This window comes from Rhamphochromis sp. 'chilingali', assembly GCF_963969265.1.
Source record: "Rhamphochromis sp. 'chilingali' genome assembly, chromosome: 18".
Classification (NCBI taxonomy): Eukaryota; Metazoa; Chordata; class Actinopteri; order Cichliformes; family Cichlidae; genus Rhamphochromis; species Rhamphochromis sp. 'chilingali'.
The window spans coordinates 28,005,056-28,018,254 of NC_137945.1; the positions used below are offsets into that span (position 1 = coordinate 28,005,056).

The window sequence follows — 13,199 nt, forward strand, 5'->3', positions numbered from 1 at the left end:
AAAACGGCCTTTATATCTGGCCTAGCAGCAATCATTTGTGGTGTTATCTCAGTAGGGTAGCACTATAAGTAATATAAGTAGCTGGGGTGTCTGGCGCCAGCATGACCCTCGCTCATGAGGGGATAACCAACCAGGAGGCCCCTCTCTTATACGTATGTCTATCACCCGCAGGCTTTACCAGAAAGCAGGGGGAAATAATGCAGCTAATCCAGCTCGACGGTAACGTTCAATTGTCAGGCAAGTAAATGGAGGACTCACCTTGCCCTCCAAATGTTGGCAGAAGCTGGCCGGTCATCAGCACTTAAATCAGCTCTGCAATGCCAAGAATTCAGCCTCTCTGCCCATCGCCACGTAAGAGATGCACTGCTTGGCGTGTGGCCCTCACAGCACGGCCCGGTTGGCTTTCAGAGTGCTGCATCGTTGGAAAATCTGACTTCTTTGCACAATCTGGGAACAATGCAGTTGTCAAAGTGAAATAAAGTACGAGGATTTAAACATTAGCTTTTCCATCCAAGGGCTGGTTTACATTAAAAGGAAACTGCCCCGAATCTGGCATCGCCTGATCTCCTCACTGTGCAAACATATGTCCCAACCGTAGAAACACTTCCCTCATTTATTTTCTTCCTCTTCTCACTTCCTTCCTCTTCCTGTTAACATTCAGAAATTCAGGTTGTGCTGTCTCGAGTCTGAGGTCAGGTGTAGTTTGTTCTTTTTTTAATCGGTCGCTCATACCGAAGAGGACACAGTCCCAGTCCTCCACGGGGGAGGGGGAATGTTCACATGTTCACAGTTCTGTCCTGCTCCCAGCCAAGTGACTAGATGTCCAGCCAGATGACCGGGTCATGAAGTACCCTGCCCAGACTGCTCTCTGACCCACTCCAGGGAGGACAGAGAATGGGAAGAGGAGGGAGATTGTCAGTGGGGATGGATGGGCTATTTAATTGAATAATTCCCGGTGCAGTTATTATTACCATTGCCCTCAAGCATCCTAAGCATTGCTGAGCCATGTGTAAGAACTCACGCCACTGACCTTTTTACTGGATTCGTGCTGGCACCTGTATCAGCTGTTTGCATGCTTTGCTTTTCTCTTTTCTGGCTTGTCCTCCACTCCCTCTATCACCAACTGAACTTCTCTATCTCCCCTCAGCTGTTTCCTCTTAACACAACCAACACCTTCACCCCACCCACGCCGCACTCTTTCTCCCCTTCCTGTCCATTGTGGAGAGGCAAGAGAGTTTTGAACAGCACCCGAAGGCTTTACCTCTAGCTGACCTCAAACTCAGCTCCCCTCCTCCCTTCCTTTCCTCCTTTTTTTAACTCTCCTTGTCAGGTTCCTCCTGCCTCTTCTTTGAAAGCAGCATGCTCATTACTCGACAGGGAGCGCTGCTATAAGCAGATAGATGATTACCTCTGTAGATGCTGCTGGATGTTGGTTCTGCTTCTGTTTTTTTCTTGTCAGGCCATAAAAGCTGAAGCAAAGAAGAGCTCACATAGCTGATTTTTGTCCTATGTGAAGTTCAGTGGGTCACTAGCACAAAGTTGTTTACAATTATCTCCTTCTTTTTTTGAATGCTCTTCTTTTCACATGGTTCCAGCAAGCCTGACCCCAATCATGTACTGTACATCCTACACATCCAGTCATGAACAGGATATCTAGTAATACTTTGTCCTCTAACAAGCACCCTAACCCATACCCCAAACCACACACACACACACACACACACACACACACACACACACACACACACACACACACACACACACACACACACACACACACACACACACACACACACACAAATGCACACACCCTTTTGCGACATGAATAAACAGGATATTGTTCTTTGACCCTTCGGATCAGTGTCATGGTTATAGTCTCTCCTGCATTGTGCAAACACCAGTGTCAGTCATTAGAAAGTCATATTCTGAGTAGCGGTGTACCACCATACCACGTACCACTCTCAAAAGGTATGTTTTTAATTCAAAGTGTTTGTCCATAACTGTACTTAGTTAGCTACAAGCACAATGACACAAGATAAGAAACAAATGATCGCAAGGGTGTAGTCATTTTTAGCATTGTTAGATCAGACGGAATCGGGCATTTTTCATTGTGTCTGCATGAAATTTTTCAACACAAGCAGAGGCGTACAGTCTTGGGATTTTCCAAGCATGCTTACAACAATGAAGTGTTTTGCATATTGAAACATTCATATGCAATAAACGGCATGTTTCCGTGTTTCAAGCGCATTGAACCGCGAGTCTTTGTGCTCTTAAATTAAATTGTGTTTAGAGATGATTCGAATACCCACACTTGAACAACATATTTGACCCCTGCTTATAGCCATATAAAGAGATGAAATGTTAAACCAGCATATATCCTGTCAGCTGAGGGTTATGGATTTTCGAGTCTTCATTACAGGTTCAAATAAAGGGCCCATTTGCTCCCTCCTTCCCAGCAGGGTGCACGTGTACTTATGTCACCGAGGTGCTCCGTGGGGTAGAGCAGGAGACAAGAAGAAGGGCAGGGATAGCACACTTAAAAAAAGACAGTATCCAAGTCGGCCCTGCTGTGCCACATCACCCCTTTCTCCCGATGCCCTGTTATTTTTACCCTTGACTTCTCATTGTTGTAACAGCGGCGTATCATCTGAGCCGTGCCACAGACCCCTGTGGAGGACTCTCTCCTCGCTCACCTCTGCCTGCCCCTCTCTCATGTGTAATCAGAGATCCTCTCAAATGTCAAGGTGGGACAAATGGGAGTCATTCCCTCCTGTAATGGCCCCAGAAATGGACTGGAGTGCTCCTCTCCCCTCTCTCACTCGGTCTTTCTCTCTGCTATCTTTAAGAAATCACACACCTTTTTCATCCTTTGTATTTTTTTTTTTTGGTTGCTCTCTTTTCATACTTAAAAAAAAAATGTTATACTAATTTCCTGCCGGCCTTTTTTGGTTCCTTTGTAAATGATATCACACAGTTTCTAACTGTGTTTTGTCCATGTTAAACCTTTTCAGGAGCCGGTGTATCGCTGACATAGTTCTTCATAATAGCTCCAAGTCAAGCTGACTACATAATAAGGCCGTAACAGATATAGCTACTTTACTTCCAAGAAATGTTTCAAGAAATTACCCCAAAGGCTTGGTCGCTTCATTTGGAAACGCATACATTCAGCGTGTGAACGCTCCGATCTGCACTCAGAAGCATGTATGCTGTATTTGCTGTATGCAAAACAGATTCATTTCCCAAGCATACTAAGTAGGGGGGGGGGGGGGGGGGGTTGTGCTAAATGTGTGTTCCCATTTTGCCATGGGCAGTTTTCTAATTGATTGTAGTTACTCATTCCCACAATATTCATTATAACAAAATGTGTACTATGAAAGGAAATATTGGCAGCACCGCTCACAGCATTATTGCATCCTGATAAAAAATGTAACATTTAAAAAAAGTTTCATTTTTATTGAGAATATTTGAAAATAGTTGAGTTATATGTGGGAAAAAGCCCAGCTCATTCTTATTTTAATACTTTACTTAAGGGAAAGTCATCAGGGTTTTGTTTTTTTTTTTGCATTTCATCCACATTTTTCTTCTCATTGAGTTGTCTTGGAGCAGGACTTAACTTTCAGATGCATTAAAACCAAATCTTGTTGAGTGCATTACTTAAAAAGAACCACCTGTTTTACTTTTGGTTCAATAATACCTTAAAAGGCCTAAACCTCCAAATTAGCAGTATCACACTAGTACAAGGAACTACAAGGTAACTACTGACAGATAGTCAGTAGTTATGACCGTTTGGTCATGCTTCATTGCTCCAGTAAGGGAATAAAGTCCAAGTGTGTCCATGGAGAATTACTGGAAATATGCACAACTCTGTTTTGGCCTTGAAGGCACGTCAGTGGCTCATAGGAGCAGAAAGCGAATCAGCTGAACATACTTCCCCAGGGTTCAAAGTGCAGTGGGCCTCACTTGTGAGGTGAGCACAGGCAATTCAGACAGCCTGCTAACAGTGGGAGCTTTTGTGGTCAGTTTTATTTCCCCCACTTGTTTCTTGTCTCCTCCCATCATCCCTTAAGTTCACATTAGTGTGAGCCTGCTCTGTGCTAAGCGGGGAAGGAGCCCCCCCCGGGGGCAGAAATCTCCCTCCTGTCAGTCTGGGTGCTCATATTTCTGAATAAGGGATTATTGTGCTTGTTGCAGAAGGGGTGGGGAGGTGGGGATGTGCAATAATTGAGTCTAAACAGCCAAATTCATTAATTTGATTGTTGGCGATGGCAGATCTCTCGACAGTGTAATTAGGAGAGCTAATGGATGGAATCATGCTAAATCCATCAATGCTAATGATAATTGCAGTTTAGGAAAGCGAATATGCTTACGAACGTGTGGCCAGGGCCGCTGCAAAATCCGAAACAGCTACAGCGTCTAAAAATACGTCTAACCGTGTGGGGGTGACACCCAGAGAGGCCCATTGATGGTTGCAGCTGGGCCATCTGGGTGGGGAATATCCAACTTTTCATCCATCTTTTTTATCTCCATCCATCTATACAGAAGCATGGTTGGCGAGTTAACCAATCATGCCCTCCGCCCCTCGCAAGTGAGAACCACTTCTGAAGCCGTCGGCCCTGATTGGCTGGTGGTTTATTCCACTGGGTGTGCTGGCATGCTCCAAGAACCTAAACTCGTGCAATAATTTTCTGTGGTTTGAGAAGTTAAGATTAGCTTAAAACAACCCCGTGGTTTTTTATTTTTTTCCTGTTTAAATAATTAGATATCTCCCTCCAATCGAAATCTTGAAGTCAGAAAGTTCATTAAGGTTAATGTTTTGAGCTGCGAACATTAAGACGTAAGCTTCATTTACGGCCTCATTCTTTCTTCCTTACTTCCTTACAAGCTGACACAAGGGTCATTAAAGCTGGACTGGTGCCCAAGGAAAAATGGAACCTGTTATTCTAGGCTTAGGTTAATGAATGTCACATGCAATGGGGATGCAGTGAGGGATGGAAAGTGGAGAACGACAGATCATTTTATTTGAGCGAGGCATGTCCCGCCCCCAGGCTCGGAAAAAGTAACTCAGAGATCAACTGATCTTTGCCCTCCCCCGCTCACTTATTCAAACCTTAACAATGTTTTACCAAAACCCCAAGTGGCAGTTTGTTCGACAAGTCTCATTAATACATTGAGTCCCTGGGCCTGGAATTTTCTGACAGCCTACAACAAGGTCCGTTTTCCTGTTAAGTCTCCCCGGGTCCTGCAGAGCCGTCCCAGGTCTGCTTTTTAGCCAGTTCCACTTATGTTCCCCAGAGCTGTTTTTACATGTTATAGGTGACATGTTTTCATGTCAGCTTGCAGACAGAGAAATGCTTGAGAAAGGAGGTCAGGCATTTGTTCTTTATGCAGTTGAAGCAAGGGGCGATAGCAAAGAAAGAGCTCTTGTTCTGAGGGGGGGTTCCCGCAACAAGCATGAGCTTATAAATGGTCTGATTAAGAAATCTAACCAATTGTGTGAGCCTTATACAGTCTGTCATAGTGTTATTGCATTGCCTTAGATTGCATTGTTTTTGTAGAACCATATCAAGCAGACATTTATAGAGGGAGGACAGATTATTTCCATGGGAAAGCTTCAGGCAATATAACTGTTATATTGTTAGGCCGGTGGTTTGTCGCCTTCTCTTTAGCTTTGTGAGGAGGGCTAATGTTCTCGTTTGACACTAGCGGATTGCTTTCTCTCTGTGCCTGAAGAAAGAAGGCAGGCTAATATATTTGAGTCGGTGAAGCGAAGGTCGTTGAGAATTACATTGCCCCCCTACCACCACCACCTCCGCACCCACCCACCGCTTCTTTCCCTCTCTTTTTTCCTTTAATTTCCCCACTGGATTGGCAAACCGTTTTCACTATTAGCACTGTGGTAGGCAGCTAACTGTGTGTGTGTGTAATTATCTGTGTGTGTTGTGGTGTGCTAGCAGGCCCACCCAGGCCCAAAGCAGACTAGACAGATAAATAGGTGCACAGCTCAACTAGATTGCATTGTCATGGGGAATAACAACAAGAGCAGCAGTGATGCAGCATAAAAGGTCATCGCAAAGGCTCCTGGGAGGAGGAATCTGGGTTTAGCTCGACAGGTCAGTGGGACGCAGACAAGCGGCAAACCCCCCAAAACTATGGGGAGGTTTATAAGTAGGCCATGTTCATGTGCTGCCTTTAATATCTAAAATCAAAGTTGTTAACTGTCCTCTGTCCCCCCCCCCCCTCAGGATTCTTAGCCCCTAGAGGTGAGCACCCACAGGTGTTTAGAGTAGCAGATTAGAGCTGCATTTAACACAGCTGGCAACAGGAGTGACTTCTGAAGGCGTCAAAGTGCTCGGCCAAGCGTTTCCCGTAATGTCTTCCAGATGATAAGGGCCCGGATGGATTCTCTGTTAGAGAAGCGGAGCATGTAGGACCCGGTGGCGCAGAACCGCTGGAGTTCTGGCTGATGCACCAGTCATTTAGGAACAAATAGAGACATTTTGGAGTAGGAGGTCTCCTCTCGCGTTCTCTTCCACAGCGAGGACCCCCCGGGGCGTGTTCTCTCTTCCATCTGCAGTCTCGCTCCCGCTGCGCCGTCTTCACGAGGGCCATCCAAGCTGATGATGATGATGTGCCAGGGTGGAAATGCAGTAAACAGCTTTTCTCGGTGTGATCGGAATCAAAATAGAAGTCCAAAACAAGCTTTTTCCTCTCTTTGCTTGGAGGGGTGAGAAGGCAGTCTGTGAGGGCTGATGAGATGAAAACATTAGTTAGTTAGTTGTCTAGCTTCTTTTCACACGCCTAATGCTGAGCTTGCACACGTGTGTGTGTGTGTGTGTGTGTGTGTGTGTGTGTGTGTGTGTGTGTGTGTGTGTGTGTGTGTGTGTGTGTGTGTGTGTATGCGTGTGCATGCATGCATGCATGCAAACACAGAAACTCAATCAGTTGCAGAAAATCGGCTGTACTGCAGCTTGCTCTTCTTTCGTTCTTCATCGCAGTGATGCATCTCTGCATCAATTTTTTAGGCATCTGGCAATGCTCAGCTTTTGGCAGTTGTGGGGGAGGGAGGTGGGGGGGGATAGCTGCAGAGACAGAGGCTCTGAGGTGAATTATAAGTCTGCTGATAGAACAGAGCAGGGCCATGGGAAGATTGATGTTCTCTTTTGTGAGCTGGGAACCAAGAGGAGAGGACAGGAGAGTAGAGGAGAGAAGAAATTGATTGTGTGTAGACTCGAAACAAAGTGGGAAGAAATCTTATTGTTGCAGCTTTCTGTCAAGAGTTAAACTCAAATGAAGAAAATGCCTATGCCAGTAAGACTTTTGAAAATAAACTCTGTTTTCTCAGGTGACTCAATCAGTTTAGAATCTATTCAGTTTTATTCATATAGTGCCAAATCAGTCACCTCAAGGTGCTTTATTTTGTAAGGCAAAGACAACAGTACAGAGAAAACCCCATCAATCAGTTGACCCCTTACAAGCAAGCACTTGGTGACAATGGGAAGGAAAAACTCCCTTTAACAGGAAGCAACGTTCAGCAGAACCACGCTAAGGGAGGGGCAGCCATGTGCCAACCTCTCTGGACCACACCCATCCTCAGAAATATTATAGAGCCACAGGGTGTTATAAATACAATACATATCAAAAATACATGAAGTGAACCCAATCTTTTCAGTCAGATTTTGATGGCAGTTGTAATGCAGTGACGTCGCCTGTGTGTGGGGTCATTCTGAAAAAAGATTTCGAGTGTAAACATCTGGCTATCCAAGGCTGTTGGCAGGCAGACAGCTGCTTTCTTGGTATCAAACCTTTAACCTGACACGCTAAAGACTTAAAGCAGCGGTCCCCAACCCCCGGGCCACGGACCGGTACCGGTCCGTGAGTCATTTGGTGCCGGGCCGCGAGAGTGAGACTCGGGTGTGAAATGTATGGTTTTCAGGGTTTTTATCAGTTTTTAGCGTTATTTTGTTATCTTTTTTTTTTCGTTAACTCGGTTTTCCTGGGTCTTTTCACGTTTGTTTTGAATAGATCTTCTTTTTTTTCTGTACCGGTACTAGCTTTATTTTGTTGTATTTATCCGCGACACCTGGTCCGTGAAAATATTGTCGGGCACAAACCGGTCCGTGGCGCAAAAAAGGTTGGGGACCGCTGATTTAAAGGAAAGAAGAAGAACAAGGCTCAGTGTGTCTTGACAGCTCCATATCACCCCAGATCACCCCATCTGAGCCGAAAGACAAGTGAAGCCATCCATCCACCGCGCTGCCTCAGGAGACCTAATTTGTAGCGCTGACACTTCTGTCCAGCTCCACAGTTAGTTACCCTCTGTCCTCGCCTCTCACATGCCAGTCCCTCTTGCTCGCCTTAATGTTTTGCATATGAAAACCCGGCGGGCACTCCCCTTCCCACTTAATCCCAAACCACCGCTGGTAATTCAATTCCTGTTTTACAAAAACATTTTTAAAAATTTGAGGCAGGTGAAGTAAACCATTTAGCAGAAAAAGGTGTCAAAGGGTACATGTTGATACATGTGAGGTCTCACCTGAGGGATTTGGTCCACCCTCGCCATCATTCAAAGTGTAAATCGCCTTTTTGTGTAAAATCCCACGCATTAAGGGAGTTTGGAATCACTAAGGAGCCCTGGTGTTTTGACAGTAATTTGGGAATCAAGGAAAACTATGAAAAGAGTTCCTGCTCGCCAGAAGGCACATATTTTCTTCTAAGGAGACAGACAGAGCATGTGCACAACTGATTGTGACCACACACTCGCTGCGCCTTGCACACACATATATCAATTTTTTTGTTTTATTTTAAATGTACTATGTGTGAATTATATTTTATTCGTCTGGTTCCTGATTAAGATGGAGGAACTGTGCCACAGGCCCTTGTGGTTTGGGTATGGATATCCACAGTAAGTGGCCTGGAGAGCGGAAAACTTGGCAGGATATTCGTGTTCTGGGCAATTAGGAATGTTGGAAACCTGAACTGAAATCTGCTTTTGGAGGAGCACTCAATCTGTCACTCACAGTCAAAACACAGCACGGAAAACTCATCCCTGCACATCGTTCAAACTTGCACACACACACACACACACACACACACACACACACACACACACACACACACACACACACACACACACACAAACACATATATGCAGGCACTAGAGTGAAAACCGCAACTCAAATGCTTTTAATGTACACCTTTAACAAGTGCCTGAAAATACTCGCACCCACAGATAACCAGGGGCTAGTTAGACCACCCCCGATTGCCAAGCACTCTGATTTCTCCTCTACCAACTTAAGTTTCACATGCTAGAATCTGTGTGTGTGTGTGTGTGTGTGTGTGTGTGTGTGTGTGTGTGTGTGTGTGTGTGTGTGTGTGTGTGTGTGTGTGTCCTATTTCAAAGCTGTTTTCCTCTTCGACTCCTAAACTCTGCGCTGACTCAATTAAGTGGCTGCTCCCTTCAATAGCCGTGGGTCTGAAATTCCATTTGAATGTGATGTTCAAGTGTGTGTACATGTGTGTGTCTCTCTGAGTGTGTGTGTTTTAATAGCTTTAGCACCTGCTCGTTCTATACACCAATCTAAGCCAAAGGCCAAAATATAATTACGTTGGAGTCCCGTTTTATTCTGTTATAGAACAGGCTCACTGTGGCTGTTATCCTGTGGTTAAACAGCAGATAGACAACTGTTCAGCTCAAGTTCACCAGTTAAAGCAGTTACATAAATCTGACCCCGGTGCTGCTGGGAGCAGAAAAACCTCTGCAGTGTGTGCGCGCGTTTGTGTGTGTGTGTGTGCTCATTGAACACCGATATAATGAAAGCAAACTCTGCCCACCTGTTCTCCGAGTTTTAACCTGAGACCTCATTAGCACACAGTGTGTTATTTCCACTACATAACCTGCACAGTATGTTGTGTTGCTCTGTGGTCCTCTGAGAATGTGTGCACATGCACATAATAGCAGTAATAGTCTGATTTTCAACCTTATTACCTAAACACTAGACTCAAAAAAGAATATGATTCATATACAACATTGTGGGACTGACACTCCCGCCCTTGTGTCCTCTCTGTTCAGATATGACTATGTGGAGGTACGAGATGGCACCGATGAGAGCGGTCAGTTGGTGGGGAAGTACTGTGGAAAGATTGCCCCTTCTCCAGTCGTCTCTTCTGGAAACCAGCTTTTCATCAAATTTGTGTCCGACTACGAGACCCACGGAGCAGGCTTCTCTATCCGATACGAGATCTTCAAGACAGGTAGGTGACAGTTATCTTTTGCACAATAGCAATATTTTTCACATTCATCCATCCATCCATTCGCTTATCCTTTTCAGGGTCGCGGGGGGCGCTGGAGCCTATCCCAGCTGTCATAGGGCGAAAGGCGGGGTACACCCTGGACAGGTCGCCAGTCTGTCGCAGGGCTAACACATAGGGACAGACAACCATTCACACTCACACCTAGTGGCAATTTGGATTATCCAATTAACCTATCCCCACAAGCTGCATGTCTTTGGACGGTGGGAGGAAGCCAGAGTACCCGGAGAGAACCCACGCAAACACGGGGAGAACATGCAAACTCCACACAGAAAGACCCCGGCCTGATGGTGGAATTGAACTCAGGACCTTCTTGCTGTGAGGCAACAGTGCTGGCAACAGTGCTAACCACAGTGCCACCGTGCTGCCCTTTTCACATTCATGTTAAAAATATATTTATCTTGTATTCTACATTTAAAAATTGCTATCTTGCATATTTTACATCAGCAATATCAAATTGTGCATGCTGTTATTCAAGGATGGAGGAAATCATTTCTCCTTTGTTCTTTTTAACAAAAAGAAAAGGGGATGCTGCAGAGTAACAAACAGAAATGCAACTGACAAAACTTACCTCAAAGCAAATTTAGTAGCTCTTCTTGAACACAGACTGTATATTAAAGATTTACAGAGCTGCTGTGATGTCACCAGTTGTATTGTTTGCTTGTTTTTTGGAGCCAGAAGGGGCCATTTTTCAGTGAGTTATTATTACCAAATATTAGCTAGCTTAGTTAGCACCTTTCTGGGAATTTAACTCACTGAAATTCCTCTTGGACGATTTGTTAGTACAATAATGAAACCATAAGCAATATCACTTGTCACATAATTGCGCACAAAATTCTCCAAAAGACGATTAACAGCACAAAAACTGTCAAGGGGCCTCGTTCTGTGGATTCAATTAGCTGAGGTAATACCTCACTAGACAGCTAGCAGTTATAACCACTGCTGTTATAACCACGGGATCGTGGCTCAAAGAGTTGGCAGTTCATCTTGTAACCGGAAGGTTGCCGGTTCGAGACCCGACTCGGACTGTCGCGGTCGTTGTGTCCTTGGGCAAGACACTTCACCTACCGACTACTGGTGATGGCTAGAGGGGCCGATGGCACGATATGGCAGCCTCGCTTCTGTCAGTCTGCCCCAGGGCAGCTGCGGCTACAACTGTAGCTTGCCTCCGCCAGTGTGTGAATGTGAGAGTGAATGAATAGTGGAATTGTACAGCGCTTTGAGGGCCCCGAAAAGCACGATATAATAATGCAATCCATTATTATTATTACACCTGTCACTTGAACTGCAGATGTTCTCAATCATACAGTGCTTTAAGCCCTGAAACATTTTAAATGGATGGGTAAGAAAAAAAAACAACGTCCACCCTTGTTAATCATAAACTTTGCATTAGAGATCCAAAATGTTTTTTGGCTGTTGACATGCCTATTTCTTCTCTTACCTTTGAGATTTTATCACTGATGTATGAGGCTCGCTTTTTGAAGACAACCTCAAGTGGCCATTATTGGAACTGCAGTTTGAAGCACTTTTTGCATCAGCTGTGGTTCGCTAAACCATTGGAAACTTAGTTGCCCGGAATTCAAAGTTGTGTTTTCCTCCTTTTTCGAGCAAGCTTACTCTGTGATGATCTTTCTTTTGTTCTTATTTGCATTGGTATTACATTTAAAATGTCTGAGCTGACACCTTAAAGTAATTGTTGACATCTTGCTTTAAGTTGAGGGAACGCTGTCCCAGTCCCCTAATTTGTCAAATCTATCAAACGCGGTGCAACACGCTATAAAAGCTGGAGGAATAATTCTGATAATGAAGCAAGAAAGAGCCCCTCCATCTAATTTCATGGTTTGTTTGTGATTTAGTCAAGGCATTAGAGCATCAAATTATGCAAATGCAATATGGCAAGCAATATGCTTCATTCAAAACCAATGAATCATAGTCCCATATGTTCCATAATTGTAGCAGTTTTCATCTGGTGTGAATTATTAGACAATAAGCATGGGCATAATTTTCTAAGCGCTGATTTAACAAATGTTGTTTCAAGTGTTGGTTTATTGTCAGATGGCAATCCACAGCAAGGGTATGAACCAGCTATTATAACCTCTGATGTGCTAGTTGTGGAGAAAATTATTTCAATCCACTTAGCAGGGCTCTAGCTGAGGAAACACTTTCAGCACCACAGTAGTATGCAGTTAGTCATGTTCCTCCCTTAATACTTAAAAATAGGACCTCTGGGTAATTTTAGGTGAGAGCCCAGTATGTTAAATCAAAAATATTATCAGGGGATGTCTGTCTTATCAGACCGAAGCATAGCAAGAAAGAGAATTTCCTGTTGGGTTGCTGCCTTCCTTTGTTTAGACTGGAAGAAGGCAGAGGAGAACAGCATATCTAGAGAGTGAGTAGTGGCCAGGTAGGTGCGACAGACTCCTTTTATTAATTAACCCTAGCAGCAGTCTATGGGACAGCCCCCCGTGACCCCAGGAGACATGATAAATAGCCCAGCAAGGTTCCTCCTTGCTTTTAATCTGAGCGAGTGTGTGTTTGTGCTTGTATGTCTGGGTTTGTGCGTGTCACCATCACAGTAGGGCAGCTGGTGGAGTGTGGGTCCATTTACGAGATCAAAGCGACACACCTCGACATACGCAAACCGGTCCACACGCACACACACATTCCCCCCTGATAGGCTAGTTAAATCTGCTACATTCTTTCCACGATTAGCTTGGTATTTCCCAGTCTCATCTATTAGCCAGGACTGATTATAAATGAGGCGTGTTAGGGGCCCTTTGGCGATAGGGAAGAACTGCTGAACACTCACAGGGAATCTAGCAAGAAACATGAGTCTAAGCGTGGACAGAGAGCAAATCGGGGCCAGGGTCGAACTTTTTCATATGAATATT

At 44.7% G+C, this 13,199-nt stretch overlaps 1 protein-coding gene across 3 annotated transcripts in view; it reads left to right on the top strand.

Annotated features, from left to right (window-relative positions):
* nrp1a (neuropilin 1a) overlaps positions 1–13,199 on the top strand; it is a 64,520-nt gene that overhangs the window by 10,886 nt on the left and 40,435 nt on the right. For 2 of the 3 annotated variants that reach the window (XM_080865835.1, XM_080865836.1), the window contains exon 4: positions 10,070–10,251. In XM_080865835.1, the coding sequence (XP_080721961.1) occupies positions 10,070–10,251 (182 nt within the window). Of the gene's footprint in view, positions 1–10,069; positions 10,252–10,429; positions 10,627–13,199 lie in introns of those variants that run through there. The other variant, XM_080865837.1, reaches the window with a different exon arrangement.